The sequence below is a fragment of the Phascolarctos cinereus genome, unplaced genomic scaffold (assembly GCF_003287225.1).
Source record: "Phascolarctos cinereus isolate Bilbo 61053 unplaced genomic scaffold, phaCin_HiC Scaffold_4;HRSCAF=312, whole genome shotgun sequence".
Taxonomy (NCBI): domain Eukaryota; kingdom Metazoa; phylum Chordata; class Mammalia; order Diprotodontia; family Phascolarctidae; genus Phascolarctos; species Phascolarctos cinereus.
The window spans coordinates 518,386,765-518,410,609 of NW_027555847.1; the positions used below are offsets into that span (position 1 = coordinate 518,386,765).

Below are 23,845 nucleotides of genomic sequence, written 5' to 3' on the forward strand. Positions count from 1 at the left end.
CAGTGAGAAGCTGTTGCAGCAACATGCCTTTCCTTTTGGGAGACTCAGCTTTGAAATATCGAATTCATTCGGGTCCAAATTGCAACCAGGTGTTGTCTCTCAATGGGAGGAACCAAGAATTTGTCTTTCCTCTCTACACTAAGTCTCATAATTCTTTGGTTCTTGATAATTTCACAATCACACAGGCAGATTGTGAACATGTAGAGCACCCTCGGATAAAGCTCTTAAACCTTTGTAACAATAGCAGATTTTACTGTGCAAGTAAATACAAGAACAAAATATTTAAAAAGGTGTAAACACATGTCTGACCTAAGAAAATTGCAAAATGACATTTTTATTTCTCTTTTAATAAAGAGACACATTAGAAAATTGTTTTATTTTAAATATTGTAGGATCAAAACGTGTGAATATTTCTCAAACTTGAATAATTTATGCAAATGACATTCTCAAAACAAGTTATGGTACAGTACATTATATAAAAAGCAAGAATTGTTGTAGCAATAAGGCATGTCCTTTTTAGTAACTATAACACTGCTTTATATTTTATACATGGTTGTTTTGTCTGTGTGAGTATATACACTTTTCCTGTGTCTGAAATAACCTGTACAAATGTCGAAAATTACAGTTGCAATAACAGAAACCTAGACAAGTGTTAGCCTACATTACTTCATCAATTTTCTTTACCAATACTTGGACTGTCTCCATCCTTTGTTTAGAATTTTAAGACTCACCCCATAAATCAGATTTTTATACCATATTTTTTAAAACCAATGCTCTCTTTTGCCCTGAAATTAAATGTCAGTAAATGCTCCTATTTCTTCATTTAAAATTAATTTTATGACATATAACAGCCTGTCTTGTATCCTCCTGAGTTTTCTCCCATCAGCATTATATTAACCCTACTGTTTCATAAGATATTTGGTCAGATTGATAGATGAAAAAGCAAAACCTACGTCCAAATCCCCTCACACTTCCAAGAAAGGGAGAAGACATGCAGCTATATTCTAGATGTCTTTCAAGAAACCAAAACTATGGAAAAACTGGAGAGGGGAGTAATTTCCCAAATAAAATGAACATCTATACTGTGATGTATATACAATATTTGCCTCTGACAGATTCCTTGAACACTATAATACAAGATTGCCTGTTTATAATGATAATAAAAGAAAAATCCAGGCTGCTTTAAAAACAATTATTTCTGGCTCAAAATGAAAAACACATCAATTTACCTTTTTATAGGCCATTTTTTCCAGTTTTCAGAAGTGTCTTTTTTGACCACTAGAAGGGGTTAAAGATTGTCTAGTAGAGAAATAATTATACCTATTTAAATAACAATAATAATCCTGTTTCAGCAGAGAAAAGTAGAATTCTACCAAACAAACAATATTTTCCTGCTCTCATAGAATCTAGAGGAGAATCTGCTTCCCCTTCTAGATGTACAGCTTTATAAAACTTAGGAATCTGAGGGAATGTCATACTAGAACAGAAGCCACACCCACTGATATGTACATACACTACTGCCAGTGTGTTTCTGGGTTGCAAGTTCCATCTGTGGAAGGTAGGAGTTTGTAGTGCATGCAAGTTATGAGGCTAATAGGACTTACATGTTGTACAGATACAATCTGAGTATACATATATTTGATAAAAATTATATAGCAAGAAAACAGTTCAATTTGTTGTAGGATACTTGTTACTTTTTTTTTACAGCATGAAACATTTCAATCAACTATTTATCCTGTAGTAATTCATATCAATTGTTTAGAATTTCTATGATGTGCATAAAAATGGATGACCTGCATTTGGACTTGTCCAGTTAGGTCATTCTCTGACATGAGTACAGCCTGAAGTTCAGTTGTTTTCCGCTTTGGTATTTGTTACTAAATGCAGAAATGTCCTGCTCTTCACATTGCCTTATGCTTTCTGATTACGTATCAACTGAATGAAATGAGATGAAAAGAAATGGTGGTGTTACACAGGCTGACAGTGAGTTAACATTAACAAAGCCACCAAAATACCTGCTATGCAGTAAATAGTCAGCACTGTATGCTCAAGTGGAAGGAAACATTTGGAGAGGGAATAATCTACTGATGTTATGCTGCCCTAAAAAAACAAACAAAAAACAAGAAACAGTCATGCAGTTGTTAGAACACAAGATAAAGTAATCTTAATACAATTGTTCTACTTTAGGAAGAACAGTAAAGTTAGCAGACTACTTGGGTTATTTCTTGACAGCTCCTATCCTGGGCAAAGAATAGGCTCATCACCACCGCAGTACACCAAAGGCATTTCCCTAAGGAGATACAAAGTTAGCCAGAGGTGATGAGTGCTCTCTTTTGTCTTGTACAAGATACCCCTGGTACTAGCCAGGAAAGGGCAATTAAGGACAAAGGAGCACCCAAGTGGATACTAAGATGGGAAGCTAACTTTGTTATTAAGACAACTTCCTAACATGCTAAACTTCAATTAAAAAAAAATTAAAGAGGGCACACCAGGAATTCAGAGAGGTACATGGAAAACTTGGACTAGAGAGCTGAGACCAAAGAGCATCACTGAAAGAGTGAGTAAGGAGGTTTTGTTTTATCATGCCACAAGACACTAAAATAAATCTGTTTACTTAGAATTACATGTTCTGGGGTAATCAAAGAAATTTTCCTTGTAGGCATTTTTGCTAAACAACAAACACCTTTTTTTTTAAGTTTGTGTACTTTGAACTTGGAAACAGGACATTCCCCATCTCACTATTAAGTGCAAATATTAAAAACGATGTATATTGTGCATTGGAACTGGCTGCTGGAACACAACCTTGACAAGAGAAGCTCAATTTCAGGTGGCCATTAATGTTAAGCCCTGGGCAGTGGCATACATGTCAACATGGAAAAGCGACGGCCCTTCACATCCTCAGCAGTGGCAAATGCACCAGTTTGGAAAGCAAGTGGATGAGATGGCCAGGAGTAAGTGATGAAGAAATTATCCTTTTTTCCAGTGGATGAAATCAACTAGGCAAAATAGTCTTTCTGCTGTTCTCAATGCATCTTTTAAAAAAAAAATTACACTGTACCCTCTTCAAAAGATGATCACTCCACTTTGCTATAGACTCCCTCTACTCACTCCCCACATAAAAACAAATTCAACTTAACTGAAGTTACCCTCTGAATGATGTCAGCTGGTTTGGCTCCCAGAGATAAGCTTATAAAGTGGGTGCAGTGTACTAAATTAAGTGTGCTGGGGGAATTCATGGTTTTTGTATATTTTTTACAGGTAGCAACAGTTAAATAGTTGATTACCCATGTTTATTTAAATATTTATGAAAGCTATTAGACAAAAAAATAAACTTTAACTTTACCATAATGAAACTAGGGTTGTTTCTGTTTCTCCAACTGAAAGATGGAACACTGATTTCAGGGATTTTTCCATCATGTAGCACTTCACAGGCACTGTGAGTATGACCACTCAGAATCAAGCGAGGTTGAAACCACCACAGAAGCTATATTAAAGAGAAAACAAAACATTACCTAGTGTTCAGAATATAGATAAGGCAAACCTCAGGATGGGATAGTTTCAATTTTAATTCAATGGCACTATGGAATTTTGCTATAAAATGCCATTAAATTAAATAAGTCTTTATTTCATAGGAAAAGATTTCATACATGCATCATATTCTTTAGTGTCCATTAGAGAAAATCTAGGCCTCTGGCCCTGGTCACATATTTCTGGGGACAAAAACATATTCATTCTCAGAAAATTCTTTTCAGATATGCTAAAAGAAGCTTAAGTACTGCAAAGGCTTTATAAGAAGATTGAGTAATATGTATGATTTAATATTAATACTATATCAATTTAATCAGTTCTGTTATAGAAAAGATGGGTTACTGTGATGAACTAAAACTTTGACAAATTGCCAGAAGTCTATCTTTCAGTCTGCAAAAAGAGCTGTCCTCCATTAAAATCTACTTAATATTAAGAAGATAAAGTGCTTGTTAAAAAAAAAAGAAAAGAAAGAAACATAACAAAGTTTGTGTGATGCTGAATACCACTAGAGTAAGTTATCAAACCTTTTGGGAAGCCTCTTTAGAAAGTACATCATATCTCTCTTCAAATAAGAGGTTCTTTTTCTCTGGAGGAGCAGAATCTTCCCCAGTGCAGTCAGCATCACTTCTCCGGTATAGAGGATAATGCTGTCCAAAAATTAAAGAGCCAGATCTGAGCTCAAGGAACCTTTTCACAGTTGATAACACACAAAGAAAGAAATGCCAGGCTATCCCATTCTTCTTACCTGGAGAAGGATAGGAGCTGATGCTGAAAGCTGTTGAATACCACTACACTTTGGGCTGGAATGGTACTTCTCCTAATGGTTAAAAAAATAGCAATAATAATAATCATGCTAGTGGCCAGGCAGTGTTGTGGTTAAGAAGAACAAGTCTACTATGTTTAGCATAGAGAAAAAGCTATATCAATGAGGTGGGATACATAGGATTACTATGTTATTATCATTGATCCTTACCTGTCTGGAGCAATTCAGTAGGTGAGATAGTTTAATGAGTTGGGCTTCCATTGAAGAGCAAATAGTGCAGCCATCTCCCTCCATTGCCACACTATTCACCATCACAAAACTGAAATGGTTAAGAAGAAAACAATATTTTCATTTCCCCCCAAAATTCTACTACTTTTTTAATAAACCCACCACTCACAGAATTTCACAAAGAAATAGCAAACACAGGACTCAAAAAAGTTAGTATAATAAATGTGAAGGATGTTTTATTAGGGCAGAAAAGAGGATTACTTATGCTAGCAAAAGGATGAGTAATGTTCTTTCACTGAGAAAAAGGTTAATTAGGAATGATGTTGATTCCTGCCAGGGCAAAATGGTTTCTTTTCTTTCCCTGTTAGTATCACATATACTTTGTTGTATAGTACTAGATAAGAGATTTGGAGCTAGAAGGGATGTCAGAGACCATCTAGGTCAAACTCTCATTTTACAACTGAAGAAACTGAGGCCCAGGAAGATAAAGTAACTTGCCCAAGGTCACAAAAGCAGGAAGCATCAGGGACAACATTTGTACCCAGGTCCTCTGACTCTCCACTCAGTATACTTTCCACAATACACAGCCTTTTGAAAATGTTTGGGGGGGGGGCCGCTAGGTGGCGCCGTGGATAGAGCACCAGCCCTGAAGTCAGGAGGACCTGAGTTCAAATCTGACCTCAGACCCAACACTTGACACTTACTAGCTGTGCAACCTTGGGCAAGTCACTTAACCCCAATTGCCTAAAAGCCAAAAAAAAAAAGAAAAGAAAATGTTTTGGGGTTTTTTTTTAACCTTTTCTTTCCTTTATTTGCCAGTTTGAAAAAGAATGCCTTCCAGGAAGCATTAAAATTCAAAAGACAGAAGAAATGGAAGATCAAACCCCAGCTGGATAATTGAGTATAAATATCAATAAAATATAATAAGAAATTAATAAAGCAAAAAAAAACAAAATAAAACAAAATTCGGTTCATATTTTAATGGCTGCTCAACAAAGGAACTATCAATTACTTCAAAATATTCTCTTTGAGCTTACAATGCCCTGGATCTATGATATCAACAAGCATTTATTAAGGCCTTGCTATGTGCTGGACACTCTGCTAGACACTGAGAATTCAAATATAAAAAACACCCAGTCCCTGACCTCAAGGAGCTTATATTTTATTGGGAATACAACATGTCCACCCACAGTTACACATTAAGCACCATTAAGGATAGCATTATGAATCAAAATCTTCCCATTGGAAAGATTTTTAAGCCCCAGCAAGTGACTGAATTATCTCACTTATAAATACAATGAAATCCCAATATAAAAGATTTGTAATAATTCCTAGAAGTTTACTATAATGGAGTTTGACCCTTATATTATTACATGCTTTCTCCTCAGAACAAATGAAGGTCTATTCTCAAGAGTGGACAAAGTAGCTATAGCAGTCATGATATGGAGTTCTTGTTTTGACCTAAACAATGAAGGAAAGAAGTGACTTTTTGTCAGCTACCATAACAAGTAGATTGTTGATACTGAATAAAATTAATCTCTTTCATATGCTTCTGATCATTATTAGAATTCAGACATCTAGGAATTTATTTTACTATCTTAAGATATTATCTGAGGTAAAATACAATCCATGTTCAACTTTGCATACTAACATAGAAGACTAGTGAAACAATGGATAATTTAAAAATGAATTAGACATATACAGTTTTATAACAGATTTGCCTTCCTAATTAGGATTTTTCTTAGGCTAATGTTAAAATTAGCCTGAGTTCCCTAATCATACATCAACTGAGCAGTGAGAGAAAGCCTAGATGCACACTGGACAGTGAGGAGGAAAAAGCCTAAAATTAAAACTACTTTGCACAGACTCTAGATGGCTCAGGCCTGAAGTCATGAAGATCTGAGTTCAAATGTGCTCTCAGACACATACTAGCTGTGTGACCCTTGGCAAGTCACTTAACCCTATTTGCCTCAGTTTCCTCACCTGTAAAATGAGCTGTAGAAGGAATGGGAAACTACTCTTGTAACTTTGCCAATAAAACCCCCAAAGGGTTAACAAAAAGCTGGACACAACTGAAAAACAACTGAAGAACAACAAACAGAAAGTCCACATGTTGGTAGTAAAGAACTGGCTTATACCCTGACAGTATTTGAAAAATGATGACTATTTAATAAGAAGCCTCACAAAGTCATTGGGGGCAGAGGGGAGAGGAATAACCCAAATGGTAATTAATAAATGATGGGTTATAAATGTCTATTTCACCTAAGAAAAAGGACCTGGGGGTCACTGTCGACTATTCCGTAGTTTCAGGCCCCAGTGTGCTATCCCAGCAAAAATACAGTAAAATAAAAACCTAACAAATTTCTGGGCATAATGAAGGGATATATTAAAATAGAAAACTCTTTATTACAATTGTGGAAAACTATGTCATATCTACATTTAGAATACTACATGCACTTTCATTCAGTGCACCTCAAAAAAAATAATAGAACTCAGAAAGGTCAAGAAAAGTACAATAAAACTATCAAGGAGAAGAGAAATCACTATATGTGGATATGAATTATCATTGTTATTATTAATGATAATAACAGCATACATACAGTCCTTTAAGGTTTACAAAGCACTTTATGTTATCACATTTAATCCTCACAAAAATCCTGCAAGGTGGATGTTATTATCCCCATTTTATGGATGAGGAAACTAAGACAGAGATCAAGTAATTTGCACAGGATCACACAGCCAATTAAGTGTTTAAGATGGGATTTCAATTCAGGTCTTCCTGAATCTGAAAATTCTTTCTGCACCACCTAGCTGCTTCTAAAAGGGAACGTGATCCAAATGTATAAAGTCATCAAGGGCATAAAGAGTTGGTCACCAAGTCCCAGAATACTAGACCTAGTGAAATATATCTTGAAATAAGGAGATAAATTACAAACAAATAGAGGAAATGTCACTGTACATAAGTATATAGTTCCTCCAGAGTCATGATCCTTCCCACCACTACCAGAGACAAAATTGGGCTGGATTACTCACAGATCTGACCCAGTATCCAGCAACATTTACTAAGCCCTCAATTAGCCATATTGTGCTAGGGACTAAGTATACCAAGTCTTACAAGGAAAATTGAGTTTATAGAAAATAAAGAACTTAATAAGTATTTGTAGCATAATACTTACTTAATCCCTTTAATAGAAAAAAGTTCCCCAAAATCAAAAACCTTCTTAAATCGTTGTAGTTTATAAGTGTTCATCCTGTATTCAGTTTTTTAGGGGAGAAAAAAGGTACTTTTTATCAGGAGCCATAAACATTATAAAACATTGTAAAAGCTCAATGCTATAGGAAACTCTGATAGATTTCATTTCTATAGGATTTTGGAGGCAGAAAGGACCTCAGAGGCTCTGTAGCCCAATCCTCATTCCATATCTTAGAAGAAATCCCCAATACAACATCTCTAGCAAGTGGACATCAAGCCAGCCTCCCTTTGAAGACATCCAAGTCAACTATTCTATTTCTTAACAGTTGTACTTATTTGAAACAAAAAAAAATTGCATGGAACAGAAGAAATATGTTTGCAACAATATTTCTAGCTCTGTCTTTTGTGGTCAAGCAAAAAAAAAGTCTAATCTATCTTCTGTAGTACTTGAGTTGTACTTGTTCTCCCTAAATCCTCTCTTCTCCAGAGTAAACATTCTCATTTCTGTCATGCATTCCTCATGTGGTGTGGTCTTCGGGTCTTTAACACTATCATGGTCATCCTTCCCTCAACACAATACTGCAGATATAGTCTGACCAGGACTGTACAGTAAGAATCACAGCATCACAAGGCCTCTATCTTGTACTTTTCAAGGAATTTTCATCTAAATTATTTCACTGCATCCCAGGGAAAATTGCATTGCTATTAAATGTACATGTGAAATAATATTAACCAGAATGCGTAACCTCTTTATTTCTTCCTTTAAAAAAAAGTCTAACATTTTGTGTGTAGCACAATTGAGACTTTTTACACAATAGTTACACATTACTCTCTCAAATTTCCTGCCTGTCTTGGCACACCAGTACCATGAGTACTTACTCATAATGAAAGCCAATATCATGGTTGCCAGCAACCACTATGAGTTGTGTGTGAGGTGGATGTTGAAATACTCTCCGGAACCTTTCCACATCAGCAGCCCAAGCCTGATGGAGTAAAAAGACCCACTGATTTGCATTTAGGTTAAGAAATATGATCCTGCTATGAGAGGACAATTCTGTCCCAAAGCAGTCTAGTTTAAAACTCAGAACCCCAGATATTGACTTTTTCTAATGTACTTCTTTCTAACATTCTTGATTAACAGCTTATTTAGTCAGTCACTGATTATTAATGAAAAGGTGTCCCTTTGTAGCATTTTTTAAAATTTTAACCAGCAGTTCCCCTGCCCCCCAAAAAAGGGTTTGATTCTGAAAGGTATCTCATAAAATATTAATGTTGTAAATGCCTTGTTAAGAACAAGCTCTTGGAAGATGCTCAGTGATTTCTCCCTCCATGACTGGGCCAGAATAAGCAGAACATCTTTTTCCATAAAGCATCAGAATTCCTTTTGTGTGTAGTTGTGGAAAGGAGAACCAAGAGAAGTCAGAAGTGAAATGGTGGTTGAAGATTGAGGAGCAAATGAAAATCATTTCAAGACCATCTTAATACTAAATCTGAATACTTAATCATGCAGGAGTTTTGAAAAGTGTATAGAGAAGTGTTTTTTTTTCTAAGTCTAAGCAAAAAATTAATCTGGACAAATTTCTTAGTAAAAAATGATATACTGCCAAGCGGACTGGTAACCTCATTTGAAGGTGACCCACTATAGGAAAATAAAGTTGATTCTTGTGATGATTTTCAAATGAGGTGATTCTTAACTGTTGTTTTTTTTAAACTCACTTTGTCAAAGTATGTTTTGTAAGAATTCCCTGAAGCTAGGAAGGCAGCAGCTTTATGTGCATCAGCATACATCCCTTACCTCCTTTTATAACTGAGCCTTCTAAACTGTAGTTAAATTGCTTAGGGAGAATTAAAGGGGCACAAGGTGAATTTGAAAGTTCTTCCAACACATTACAATAAGCTACTGGTCAGCTCCTTGCTGCTCACCCAAAAACATCAGAGCACTTGTAAAATTTACTTGGTGAAGGGTATAGGTGAGGTGAAAGTGGGACCATTGGTGCACAATGCTTCTCTTTAATCAACGTGCAAATATCATTTTAACATTTATTGCAAAAAGTTGTTAGCAAAATATTCTCGTGCCCAGTGTGAGAACAGTCAGACCCAGTATGTGAAAAACTCTAAGTTACTCTGGTCCTGCTGTAGATTTTTCTTGGGGGAAGGATCCTATGGAGTGATTAAAGGAACCCCAAATCTTCCATTTTTTCCTTCTGATGTGGAAAAATAAAAGATTAACAGGAGATAAGACTAGGGAAGCTACTTTTATAAGTGCAGTTTATTTGATTAATTGGTTACGTAAAATAGTCTGGAAGATAATGTACATTTCACCACATGCACTGACAGCCCCATCATAGTGGTAGTGACATTTATCTTGAGGAACTCTGTCTCCTGAGGTTTATAGGTATACATTACACAGAAACTATGTAAAGTGCAGGTAACTCATACACCCCAAATTTAACAACCAGTAGGGTTGATATAGGACCAACCAGTCCCACCCAAGCAGATTAACATAAAATCCAAGTCCTAAGAATCTTCAAGATATCCTTTCCCATTTCATGTTATTTAACAACAAAAAGTAGAGCTGTATGTCTTACCTCAGGGGAACTCCATTTCCCTTCATCAAAGACATCCCCCAGAATGAAGGCAATCTCTGGCTGTAGGAACCATAGGGCTGTTTGAAAGGCCCTTTCCATTTGCCACTCCCTTTGAGAAGGGAAAGATCATTAACCCATTTTCAGGTAGAATTTATAACTAAATTCTGGATTAAAGCTCTAGGAAGGGGCAAGGGAAGCAAATTGGAACAATCTAATTACACCTCTACCCTCCCCATCAACTCCTTCCAACTTCAGAAGGATGAAGAGGGAAAACGGCCAAGAATCTGATGCATCTTATCAGAACTAGGGCAAGAATGAAAAGCACCATAAGAAGTTCTTAACTGCCACAACCTCTTCACCTCAAGTCCTGACCTCTCTGCAGTGTTCACATACCACACTGTCCACTGAAGCAAAACGTACTGAATAGTACTCTAGTCATCTGATGGAAGTTAATTCAGCTTCAGAGAATGCCTATTTTAGATCGTCAGCACCTAGTCTCTATCAAAATCTGTTCTCATTGAAGAGGCCTTCCTTTGATCTAACTGGACAAAAATAGTCAGAAGATGGTAGAAGAAAGAAATTAGCAAGAAACCAAATCCTATAGATGTCAGATACATAAAAAAGCACTCGGGGTATAAGGCTTCACTGTCTCTCAAAGAACTTGGCCAATATTATTTTTCACATCTCTTAAACTCCTCTGTAGTCTCCCTAAGATCCCCTAATTCTAAGGAGTGTTCTTATATGCCTAACCTGTTTTGCAACAATAAGGTGCAAATTCAGATCCCTTGGTATGCCAGCAAAATAAATTCTTTTGGACAGGGCACTTGGGCCCTTTAAATCCCAGCACAGACATCTCATTGCTCTTCCTAGCTACCACCCACAGCCAACCATGCATTGTTACGTCAGTCGCGGTGCCTCTCAAAGCTAGTGGTTTTTTAGTATTTCTTGGCTCCAGGTCTTCCACACCCGAGGAAAAAAGAACAGAGAAGCAGCATCAGCAAAAGAAAGACTTCCAAGAAATATTGGGGGGAGAGGGGTTGGTAATTAGTAAAGCAGAAAGTAAAATTACATTGTCCAAAAAGAAACAAAGTGTGACTCACTCTCTGGCCCTACCCTAACACACTCCATTTTGGGGACTTTCCACTTCCATCACCTCTTCTTTCTCTTATCTCTCATCTTCCCTTTCCCCAAATATACTCTCCACCCAACAAGAGGTATCAACTACAAAGTTGGAGAATACAGAAGGAAAGATCCAGGATAAAATAGAAGAAAAAGGCAGTAGTCTCCATGTAGTACAGGACTAGCAGATCTGGTTCTGGCAAAAAGTACAGATAATTGAAAGGGAAAAAGCCATATCTGCTGCATTAAAGTTGAGGCCTCCTTCTAAACCTCATCCCCTCACACCACTATCCCCCAGAAAAAGTATTAACAGGGAAATGTGTCTGAGAAACTTCCTCCAGTCCTGTTCCTAATGTGAATTTGCAGACTTCCAGCAGCAGCTCTCTTCAGATCCATCTTTTACTCGACTGAGAGCAAAATGCAAGCATACTCAGGATACAAGGAAACAGATAGATCACGATGGAGGACCCTCAGGAATGGGTCTGCTTGTTTCTCTGCCAGTCAACTCACCAGAAACTTGAACCCAGTGGAATAATTAGTGTATTTGTGGACTGGCAAGGATGTATCTTTAATCCCTAATGTCTAGCTTTTGGAAGTAAGGCTGAGGAGTTCCCTAAAGCCAGAGATGTTTGACCAGATTGTTGAGAGGGATGATGACACTTAGCAGTGCTACATCCTTAAAACTATAGAATTTCAAAAGGGTTTCTGAATTTTTGTTCCTACCGTCGTAATTTGTCCAACCAATGTCCATTTATTTCCCCAAGCAAGTGGGTATCAGCTAAAAACATAACCTTCAGCACAGGTTCAGGAGTCTGTTGTTTGCTTTCAGAAGCTATAGTTTTCACTTCTGGCCAGTGACATTGAAAGATCACTAAATAATAAATTATATATTCACAAAACACAATCAGAGCAAAGACAAGAAATCCAAATTTCAAAAAGAACCAGCTCTTCCTCTTAAAGCGAAGAAAATTCAGAGTTCTAGATAGTGATCTATGTTTAGTCATTTCTTCTGTCCAAAGGAATATGCCTCAGTGACAAAGGTCCAAATCCATTTAGAATTTTCCTTACGAAAAGTATCCTCACTGAGATATAGTATGCAGATTTGAATAGAACACCTGAAAGAATCAGAAGAAAGGAATTTTAGACCCAGTAATACATGTTTTCTTTTACTTAATTAAGTGCAATATTCTTGATGGGAAGGGTAGAAGTGTAATTAGATTGTTCCAATTTACTTCCCTTGCCCCTCCCTAGAGCGCTAATCCAGGATTTAGTTATAAACTCTACCTGAAAATGGGCTAATGAACAGAAAAATAAAATATTAACAATCATTACCCTGTTTTTTACTTTACTATGATGCCAGATTACTAGCAAGGATAACTAGTTTTCTGCTTCTATCTATGCAACTCTTTGTGTATATATTCAAGTACCCCAGAGATGGCTCTCATAGGAGGACTGAAAACTGTTCCTATTATAAACTTGAAAATGTGGACAATAACCACAAATGTCATACCAAGCTAATCATGACAGAAGACTGAAGAAAAATACCTCTGCCTGCAATGAAAAATTCTTAGAACCACTTAAAGTGGGCAGGACTTCATAATGCTCAGTTTCATAGCATCCAACACAGGCTTTACCCTAAGTATTACCTTTACCACTTATCTTAAACCATTAACTTAGGTTCTTCCTTAAAACCATTTCATGATTCCTTTTCCTCCAAAGGCTTTCATGGTCTGTAGTAATTTTGGCCTTTCTGCATACAAGATGATATATCAATTAAAATGAAGGTTGAATACTACAGCCTAACATTATCATTGGTGTAGCTATAATTATTTTATGGAAAGTCACAAGCTATAAAGTTCCAGTGGCCCAACTGCCCCAAACGAGAAGTGTCTCTGAAAAGGTGGAAACATATGCTACATGTAAACAGGGATCTTCTTTCTAGTGCCATATAACTAATGAGCTTTAATACATATACCATGTCCCCCAGATGGGGCACAGGAGACGGTGAAGAGTCAAAGGGGGATAGAGCCAGAAGACGCTTCTGTAGATGTTCTGGCATGACTCTTTGGCAATCTTCAGCACCTTCATTATAATGATACATTTAACTTTCTTTCCCAGAGAATGAAATAATAAATTAGGTTTTAACTGCGCCTGTAAGATGCCCATGTGTCATCTGGAATAAAACAACATCCCTAGACTCATAGCCAGAAATTACACAATATCTTTGGTGATACAAACAAAACAAACACCAGATCATCTGGCAGAACTTGGCTAAGACTTCCGGTGGTCCATCACATCCTTCTAACATAGCATCCAGATCATCCTATGGTCTTTCTCTAATCCTGGGCTGTGTCTATAACATAAAAGTAACATTACCTCTTGACAAATATAATCAATAACTGATAGAAGTTTCTTTTTACTTATAAATCAAGGCCAAGAAAAACAGTTTTTCTATTGTCTTCTACCCCTATAACCAAATTTTAGCATGAATCCAAATAACCAGAAGTAAGAATGCTCTGACTGTTCAATACAAGAACACTAGGCACAGAAAAGGATGGGTCATTAAACTACACACAGTTTAATGAAAGTGTTCCTTAAGAACAAATTTCCTTTTTTTTCCCTACTTCTCCATTGAGAATCTTTTGATTTTCAACTTTCCCCCAGAAGGCCTGGAAACTACTTGAAATTCTGAAAAGAACAGGATAAAAAAATAGAAATCCCTAGAACCTTCTGCTTTGCAAGGAATAAAGAGTCTGACACTTCTGGTGCTATTTGGCCTATGTGGCTAGTATCTCAGCCCTTATAACTTTAGAACCTCTAGTCTTTCAAAAGGTCATCAGAGAGACAGCAAAACATACATCTTCACTACCTTTGGGGGAAATGTCTTCAAAGACCTGATTGTGATCATCAGATCATAAGATTATAGAATTGGAATTAGAAGGGAGAAATCATCTAGTACTCTCCCCTCATTTTAAATATGAGGAAACTGAGTCACAAATAAGTAAAGCAACTTGGGCACTGAATCTACCCCAGGTCAGCCAGCCCTCCCTTTGACATTACCCTCCCCCCAAACACACCTCAGATTCAGAAACCACTACTACTGAGTGCCAGAAACATAACTGAGGAGGGGAGTAAGCTGAAAGTAAGCCAGTCTCTCTGGGTACTACTCTAAATTGAAGTATAGGAATGAGATGGGACACAGTGTCCAGCTATATCTACCACAAGACTCAAATGAACCAAAAAGTGGAGATAAATTTTACTTACACACACATACACACACACAGACTTCAGTTTCTGGTCTAACACTGTCCTAGGCACAAAACCTATGAGTAGTACCACTGTTAAGTGTCTGGATGGCCATTCCCACAAACTTCTGGGTTCTATCAAAACAAATCACATATGAGACAGTTGAAGGGGCTTCAGAGGTAGAAGGAAGTATTGCTGTCAGATAACGATATATTTTTAGTTGGTTGTGCTTAAATATTCTGCTTTTTTCCTTTGATATAAAAAATTTTTCAGGTCAATGGGGTGTAGAGAATGACATGTCAATTAAGGGAAATAAATACAGTATAAAAATAAAAAGCAACAATAAAAAATTTTAAGGAGGAGGGGGGAGAATGAGGCTTCAGAAGAAGCTAGATAAAGTAGCCTTAGCAAGATTTTTTTTATTTTTTTAATTTATTATTTTTTTATTTTCAACATTCACTTCCATAAGATTTTAAATTTTGAATTTTCTTCCTCTCCTTCTCCTCCCCCCTCCCCAAGACAGCATGCAATCTGATATACGTTTTACTTATGCATTCATATTCAATATATTTTCCACATTAGTCATGATGTAAAGAAGAATTAGAACTTGAGATGAACCATGAGAAAGAAGAAACAAAACAAAATAACAAAAGAAAAGGAGAGCAAATAGTATGCTTCCATCTGCATTCAGACTCCAAAGTGCTTTCTTTGGATGTGGACAGCACTTTCCATCGTGAGCTTTTTGGAGCTGTCTTTGATCCTCCCTAGCAAGATTTTTAAACGTCACTCTCCATAGGTTCCCCCAGAGGCTTTGAACCTTCAACTGTAACATATACAACCACATTTATCACAAAGTAAATATCAAGAACAGACTTTTGACATTGAAATATGTGCATTTTTTAAGACAACAGAAGAAAAACACTGCTTATACAGTATAGAACTGCCACTGGTTAAGCGGTGAAATTTACCCAAAAAAGTTTTTTACATTCATGACTGGCATAAATGAACCTCAGAAAAGCCCTGTCATTACATGAAATAGTTTTCTGGGATTAACATGACTTTTAAAAAAAAAACTAATCCAACTTAACCTCTCTCAACCTCAGTTTCCAGATAATACCTGCCAATTCCATTTCCTTAAGCAGCTTCTGAGAACCAAATCTAACACATTTCCCTGAAAGACTGAGCACAATTTGCATTTGATAGCATTTATCCAACTCCTTGCCACCTTCCCCCTACTAATCTATAATCATCATTCCAAGTGCAAAACACATTCATGCTTTATCACCTTAGCAACTTCTATATTTTCTTCATTGTTGTGGTCCATAGGATGCTTGGTATTCCCTCTGCAAAAAGAGGAAAAAGTGGAAATTAGTTCTTCTTAGAGAACTTTAGATAAGAATGGGATAGTGGACCATCTGTTATTCCTTGTCCTCCCAGGCAAGAATGAAACTGAGAAAGTCTTGGCTTCATGGTATATTCCCACCCTGTAACACTATTCATCACTATCAAACCAATATATAAAGAAACAATGTCACTCCTACTTCGTGACTAGTGATTGGTTCAAATTCTAAATTACTTTCTTTCCAGAGTAAAATGCTAACCAAACATTGAGGAGCAAACTGCTGCCTCATTTTGAGCCACAGAGTCTACAGGAATCCACCAAAACAAATTCATTATGGAATAGTATAGTCATGTCACCTATACACTTTCCTCTCTGAACAGGATACAAAGAAATACCACAGTTTTTTTGATTGCAGCCTTATCTGACATTAAGCAACTTCACACAAAACACCTAATGAACACTAAATTCTCTCTGGACTTTTACAGTATTCCAAATTCTCTTCATATATGTTTCATGGAAAATTATTTCATAAACATATCCATGTATTTACATAGCCCATTACCACAGTCATCTTAATAACTATCTTGGTAGTCTACTCTTAGGAACAACAAGCAGACAGGGGGCAGCTAGGTGGCACAGTGGATAGAGTACCGGCCCTGGAGTAAGGAGGATCTGAGTTCAAATCTGGCCTCAGATACATAATACTCACTAGCTAAGTGACTCTAGGCAAGTCACTTAACCCCAACTGCACACACACACACACACACACACACACACACACACACACACACACACACAAAGGGAACAACAAGCAGAGATAATAAACCTATGGGTTTACTGACATATCAGGTCCAACTAAATGACAGTAAAAAGGAAGCCTATGACCTCTTGAAACTGGGTAAAATGTCCTGATGGCATAAGAAAATAACAGCTACTAAATTTTAGACACCCTGGAATTTGTTGCCATTACTGATAGATTTCTTAGTCTCCCATGTGCACCATTCCCCAGGTGTCACTCTTTGTGTCCTCTCATATCTAAAACTGCTCAGAATCCTAAAATCTGAGTCTGAAGGGACTCAATAGGTTCTTAGGTCCCCTTTGTACATGAATAGAAATCCAGAAATCCCCTTTATAACATTCCAGGAAATGACCATTTGGGTTCTGCTTGAAGACCATCAGTGATAGGGAAATCAATTACCTCCCAGAGGTGGTGGACTCTACTTTTAAGCATCCCTAATTGAACATTTCCCCTTATATTTAGCCTAAATCTGTATCTACAATTTCCACCCCTTGCTCCTCAATCTACTCTCTGGGCCAGCTAGAACAAGTGCCCTCTCTCTTCTTCATGAGAAGCCCTAAATCCTTTAAGTGAGCTCTCAGGTCACCCTCAATCTTTTCTCAAGGCTAAATACCTCCTGTTCTTTCAAGAACTCACTCCCGTCCCTTCACCAACTTGGTCACCCTCCTCTGAATGCAAGTCAACTTATCTAGGTCCTTCCTAAAACATAAGCTCCCAAAACTTGTTCTACCACCTCCCTCATTCCAGTCACACTGCCTCCCTTAATCTAGCCTAATATTGCATCAGCCTCATTAAATTTGGTTCTTACATCACCTTTTCCTGACATCCCTGATTCAGGTCAAATTGTATATTCTTCAGATTAAAAGGCCAAAGATTGATGATCCACAACTACTGAGCTTAACTGAAGCTATTACCCTCTACCACTGTTAGCTTTACAGGCTAATAGAAGGAAAAATAATGAAATGCCCACTCTTCACTATGCCAAGTGACATAAGTTTCAACCTTACTTATGTTCAGTTTATAACAATATGGTACTGGACCTGGAGCTACAAAGACATGGGTTTGAATCTTGCTTCAAACACTTACTAGCTGTGAGACCCTGGACAAGTGACTTAACTTCTCTCAGCCTTAGTTTCCTCATCTGTAAAATAGAGATAATAATACTTGTAGTATCTATATCACAGAATTGCTCTGAGGAGAAAATGAAATACTGTTAGTGATTTGCAAACTTCATTTGTCAGTTACTTTTATTACCTACATCTGGGGGCAAATATGACCATCTACCCATTTCACACCCCATCCCCAAATATAAACTGTTTGTTTAAAATAAGTAATAATAAATGCTTTATCTTACCAAGAGAAAATAGTATTTATCCATCCTAGCTCATTAGATTGGAAAATTAGTAGGTAAGTCAGAATATGGTATAGGTGCCTATATGTTTTATGTATGTATATATATATGTATGTATGTATGTATGTATATGTGTATGTGTACAAACACACACACACACACACTGCCCCCTATAAATGAATGACAAATTTTTAAATCACTCTTGGTTTTCCAGAATTTCCTTTGTTTTTGTTTTTTTGCTGTGTCTAGATAGTGAGAGCAAAATTAATAAAACACAAATTAAGATTCCTTAATATTATAAAAGGTAAACGCAACATAAAGTCTGAAGGAAAAAGAAAACACAAAATTTAACTTACTAATGAAAATTATTGAAATAAACCTTGAAGTTGAAAGTCCTCAGTGGACTCCAGATGAACTGTTCTTATTTTTAAAAATATTTTTGAACTTACTAAATTCATTAGTTTAGGATGAGAGGTTAATATTAATAACTAAAAATAAAATCGCAACTTGCCAACAATATTTCAAAATTAAAAATAGAAAATTATCATTTTAGATTCTATACTTCTATCTCTTCCCTCATTCCCACAAAAAGAAGAAGAAGAAGACTAGGGCAACCACAGCAAAATTTTGGCTCTTTTCCCTCTAATCTACCTGTTTTCTGACACCTCTTTAATCTACCAGAACAGAGGAAACACAAAATAGCAGATAAGCTTGCAATTATTTATACATCAAACTCTTCTAAGATTTTTGCACACACAAAAAGTTTAGATCTAAACTTGTTTGCCTTTCTTTTACTAACAACTAACTAGCAACTAACATTTGATTTTTATACTTCACTACCAGAATAACACTAGCACAGTCACGACTAGGTCTTGCTATACAGGGCTCTATGAACCAAGACAATTTTAACACTGTAACACAAAACTATCTGACCTAGATTTACTCCGTTTTCTGTTACATATCACAGGTTAGAACTTCATTCTAACAAAACCTTAAATTTTGGATTTTAGATAGATTTTTGAATGACTAAATGTATTCTAACAAGCCTTTGATTTGATTTTCAGCCAGTCTTTCCTAAACGCTTTTCTCCCAATATACAAATAAGTAAATTAAACACAGACAAGAGAATGTAAAGAAATACCTTAGCATAGACAGCAGCTGTACAACAAAATTAAGGATATAGAGGCAAGTTTAAGCAGAAAAAAACACAAATTATGGATATATAACTTAAAGGGCAAGATACTTTAATATCACTCCTTAACAGAGGCAGACTTGGGCACTAGAAAGATACCTAGCCTTGGAGTCTGAAAAATCAGGATTTAAGACCTGTGTCAGATTCATGCTGGTTATCTGACTCTGGGCAGGTCTTACTTAAAGAAGCAGAGAAGGTGCTGACCAACATGGGTAGAGGAAATTCCCTCCTCCAAGAGTCCCAATAGCAATGAAATTACAGGTTCAATCTCCCATTTTAACACGACCATTATTTTTTTTCCTCAAATTTGGCAAGAAGACAAATTCTGGTAAATAAGTCTGTGTGGTTTTGTTTGCTGGATTTTCTGGTTTGTATTTAAAAAAAAAAGCTATTGGCACCAAAACATCTGTAAAGAAAGAAATTCATTTGAGACCTGGGCAAGATTGAATTTTTAAAAAGCAACCATGAGAAATGTACTTGGTTTCCCTGTTATATTAAAAGAAGTTCAAGAAAATGAGTCTACACTTTCTTTTATGTTCCTCTACTCTTCGAGTCTTTTTTTTTTTGCATGCTTAGAAGATTGTTTCGAATTCCCCCCGCCCCCTTCCTTAGTCCCTAACAATGCCCCTCCGAGAGACGAGGTTCTGGGAGAGGGGGGAATTGGGTAGGAGAAGGGGCAGAGATATTCTTAAGATTCCTTAATATTATAAAAGGCAAACGCAACATAAAGTCAGAAGGAAAAAGCAAAAAGCAAGGTCAACTTGAAGATTAAGAGAAACCCCCTACAAGACCCAGAAGGAAGGTTGGCGGCCATGTGGCTCCGGGACGAGCAGCTGGTGAGCAGGAACTAGACGGCTCCGTCCTGGGGGAGGCTCAGTGCTGGGTTTGCTCAGTGCAGACCAAGTAGTGAATTTCCGGATGACGATGCAGAAAAGCAACAACCAAATAATCAATTACAAATCTACTTATGAAGTGGAAGCCTGCTCATCTCCGGACTTCCGTACAACTCTTCATTTCATTGGCAGGGTTGAAGCTAAGGTCGGTGCTGACTGGTCGCTTTGTTTTCTGCAGAGGGTCCGGGCGGGCTTGCAGGACTCTGATTGGCGAGTGTCTCCTGGCCGTCCGCGGCGAAGGCTGGCCCACAGAACTGTACTGGTGGGTCTGCAGCTGAAACTAAGAAGCAAGCCCTTTGGGGTGTATCGCAGCCAGGGACGGCATCTTTTGCTCACTACCGAGAAAACTGCTAGTTAATCAACTTACAAGTGCTTGGCCGCAGCACAGGATTCATTCGTCCTCTCATTTAACAGGCGTTTAACAAGCGTGGTATGAGCTATAGACTGCAGGACACAGAAAGATATAGAAGACAAAGGTCTCTGTCATTAAATTTACAAGCCAGGGATTATATAGAAGACAAAGGTCGCTGTCTTTCCATTTACAAGCTAGGGACTGAAGTAGCACAATATGATTTGTTTGTAGCATAATTATTTGTCATATTTTCCCCTTAAAAATTTAGTGCTAATGTAGAATTGTGTTGAAAAACCACACGAAGATAACATAGGGAGTTTCTTCGGGAATTTCGCCAAATTTTAAACAAGCTGATCGAGGTCAAGTTCCCAAAATACCCAAATTGATCTGTGATTTCATCCATAGGGATGTTCCCTAAAATGATGCAGGTTGCAATCCATATATGGGTGCCTCTGCCAAGTCCATGGCAGACGAGGGAGCCGAGGAGATTTCTGCTCGGCGTCAAAATGACATTTGGGGTCAGGGGAAGTGGATTCAAAACCTGCCTCTGTCATTTGTTACCCCTGTGACTCGGAAGCAAGATATTTAACCTCACAGGTATCAGTTTCTTCATCTGTAAAAGATTGGATTAGGTAGCCTCCAAATCTGTGGTCCAATATGGCAATCCCATTGGTTCAAACCAATGGCATTAGAAGAAAGACGCCCTAAACGCTCAGGAGTACCCCTAGCCTGTAAAAGGAAAATATTGCCATCTGTGGTCTGAGACCCTGACCTGACAGTTTGAGTGGAAATTAGGATAAGGACCCCCTGCAACATCATAAAGACTACAAGAATGCCTAGCAGTATAGTTAAATCAAGGGGAAATAAAGTTCAATTTCTAAAAATTCTATTTATATGTATCCCCTTCACCAAAGGAGCTACAGAAGAGTTAAGGTTGGTGCGTAAAGGATAGAACAGAAATCCTAAGTGTTTTCTGATCCAAGGATAGATCATTAGAACCTGTTCCTGAGAAAGACAGTCACCTTCTCTTCTTGACCTGAAGGAGAGGGAGAGCAGTCCCATGTGCAAGGAGGGAAGGATGCGAGAGGAGAGTCTGATACTTACTGCTATGGCCTCAAACTGAATGAGAACAAATTTTCAGGAAATAGAATGGCAAAACACCAAAGAAAAAGATTGTAGCAATAACTGGGTCTGTTAGTCAACAACAGTGGTGAAACTCCTGCCTTCTGGCCTCTTGATTCTGGCACTCCCACTGAGTCTTCACCTTATTCTTTTTTTTTTAAGTCTGTTCACATGTTTTTTAATTGGCCATTTCTTCTCAAAAGAAGCCGATTTCTCTAAGATACTCAATGCATATGTATTTCTTTGATGAGAGGAGTATTAGCAGTAGAGCACAAGGAAGAACAGCCTGGAATACAAGCAGAAAAAAAGGAAATTCTCTTTCCACTCAATGTTATTGCTTACTGATGGCTCAGATACATTGTATCATAGCTCCTGAAAACTAGGAGGGGAGCGGATTATGTGACTGGGACAAAAAGAAACCTAGATACAACTTGAGGCAACAACGTTCTGATAGTAGATTTGGTAAATAGAGATTTGAAATAATTTCCCCCTGAGGCTGTGGCCTTGGGCACTCCTCCTTCCTATTTTTCTCTTTGGAAGCAGATTAAAGAAGCTGGGGACTGGGAATAGAAGGCAGTGGCTAAGGGAGTGAGGGTAAGGAACAGAGGGATTTTGTGTGTGTGTGTGTGTGTGTGTGTGTGTGTGTGTGTGTGTGTACCCAATGGGGGGGAGGCAAGGAGAGTGGTAAAGGGGAGAAAGTGAGAGGGAGGGATGGAAAGAAGGAAAAAGAAGGAAGGAGAGGAAGGGAAGGAGAGACAGAAAGAAGGGAATGAGGAAAGGAGAGAGTTGAGGTAAGAGAGAGAAAGGGAAAAGGGGGAGGGAAGGAGGGAAAAAGTAGCAGTATTCCTCTTTACTCAAACATCTCCATACCATCATCCCTGTTAGATATATGCAACTTTTGCAATAACATTTAGATTCTCAATGTGCATGATTTTGATACACAATTTCATGTTAAAGAGAAAGAATATGAAAAAGGCTGTAAGTGATGGTGAGAAATTTACTTTCAAAAATAGTCAATATTAAGTGCCTACTATGTACTGGCACCACAATAAGCTCTGGGGATACAAAGAAAGGCAAAGACAAGCCCTGCCCTCATGGAGCTTACACTCTAAGAACTATGCACAAATAAGCTATATGCATGATAAATTAAAAATAACAGAGGGAAGACTCTGTAGAATTAAAGGCGATCAGGAAAGTCTTCTTGTAGACGGTGGGATTTTAGCCAGGATTTGAAGAGAGCCAGGAGGCAGAGATGAAGACTGAGATAATTCCAGGTATGGGGAACAGTCAGTGAAAATTACCCATCAGGAGATAGAGTGTCTTGTACAAGTAACTGCAAGGAATCCAGTGTCACTGAAGTTTACTTATTTAGAAGTAGTATAGTAGTGTTTCCTTTCCTAGATGGGCCATACAAAAATTAAAATGAGTTGGGTCTTTAAAAGGCAAGGGCTGGAGGCAGCTAGGTGGCTCAGTGGATAGAGCGACAGCCTTGGACTCAGGAGGACCTGAGTTCAAATCCGACCTCAGACTAAACACTTGACACTAGGCAAGTCACTTAACCCCAATTGCCTAAAAATAAAAAAATAAATAAAAGGCAAGGTCTGCCAAGGTTTGGTCCAAAGTGCTCTTATCTGTCTGTGTTACCTGTTTACCTAGATTTGAGGAGGGAGGCCACAAGCTCTCTTCCATCAACAGATTCCCCAGAAATGGTCTCCTAGTGTCCTGGGATCTCCTTAGACTCTTTATCTTCCCTTCAGGGCAATATCCTGGGGGTCTCCTTCTATGGAGCACTATTGGGCAAAACTTCACTTTAACTACAAATTTCCACCAAGGAGTTGTCAATGCCTGGTGATCAGTTCCTCCTCCAGGTGCAACTGAAGTTACACTGGGTGCCTGTTCCATACCTTCATCCCAAGATGGCAGAGATGATGCATCCCCAGAAGAGAACCCACTCTGCTCCTAATCTCTAACTCCCCTGAAGTGCCATTGGCACCCAGTGATGGGATCACTTGTGAATTATGGGATTTAAATATCTGATGGATGTGAATTCTCTTGAGTACAAGCTCACTACTTCTTCTAGCTCCCTGAGCTTTTTGATGGTATAGGCTCTGTACTGCCTCTGCTTCCTG

At 37.7% G+C, this 23,845-nt stretch overlaps 1 protein-coding gene across 6 annotated transcripts in view; it reads right to left on the reverse strand.

Annotated features, from left to right (window-relative positions):
* Window positions 1-357: 357 nt before the first annotated feature.
* Window positions 358-23,845, reverse strand: part of MPPE1 (metallophosphoesterase 1) — a 28,169-nt gene continuing 4,681 nt past the window's right edge. The window contains exons 2-14 of one of the 6 annotated variants that reach the window (XM_078153525.1): window positions 21,699-22,002; window positions 20,610-20,686; window positions 17,893-17,947; window positions 15,951-16,008; window positions 12,143-12,534; window positions 10,301-10,409; window positions 8,592-8,695; window positions 7,696-7,770; window positions 4,502-4,610; window positions 4,274-4,345; window positions 4,053-4,175; window positions 3,344-3,484; window positions 358-2,100 (exon numbers count right to left, since the gene is read on the reverse strand). In XM_078153525.1, coding sequence (XP_078009651.1) covers window positions 1,969-2,100; window positions 3,344-3,484; window positions 4,053-4,175; window positions 4,274-4,345; window positions 4,502-4,610; window positions 7,696-7,770; window positions 8,592-8,695; window positions 10,301-10,409; window positions 12,143-12,423 — 1,146 coding nt within the window. In that variant the 5' untranslated portion in view covers window positions 12,424-12,534; window positions 15,951-16,008; window positions 17,893-17,947; window positions 20,610-20,686; window positions 21,699-22,002 and the 3' untranslated portion in view covers window positions 358-1,968. The other 5 variants (XM_078153526.1, XM_020985556.2, XM_078153527.1 and 2 more) reach the window with 5 other exon arrangements.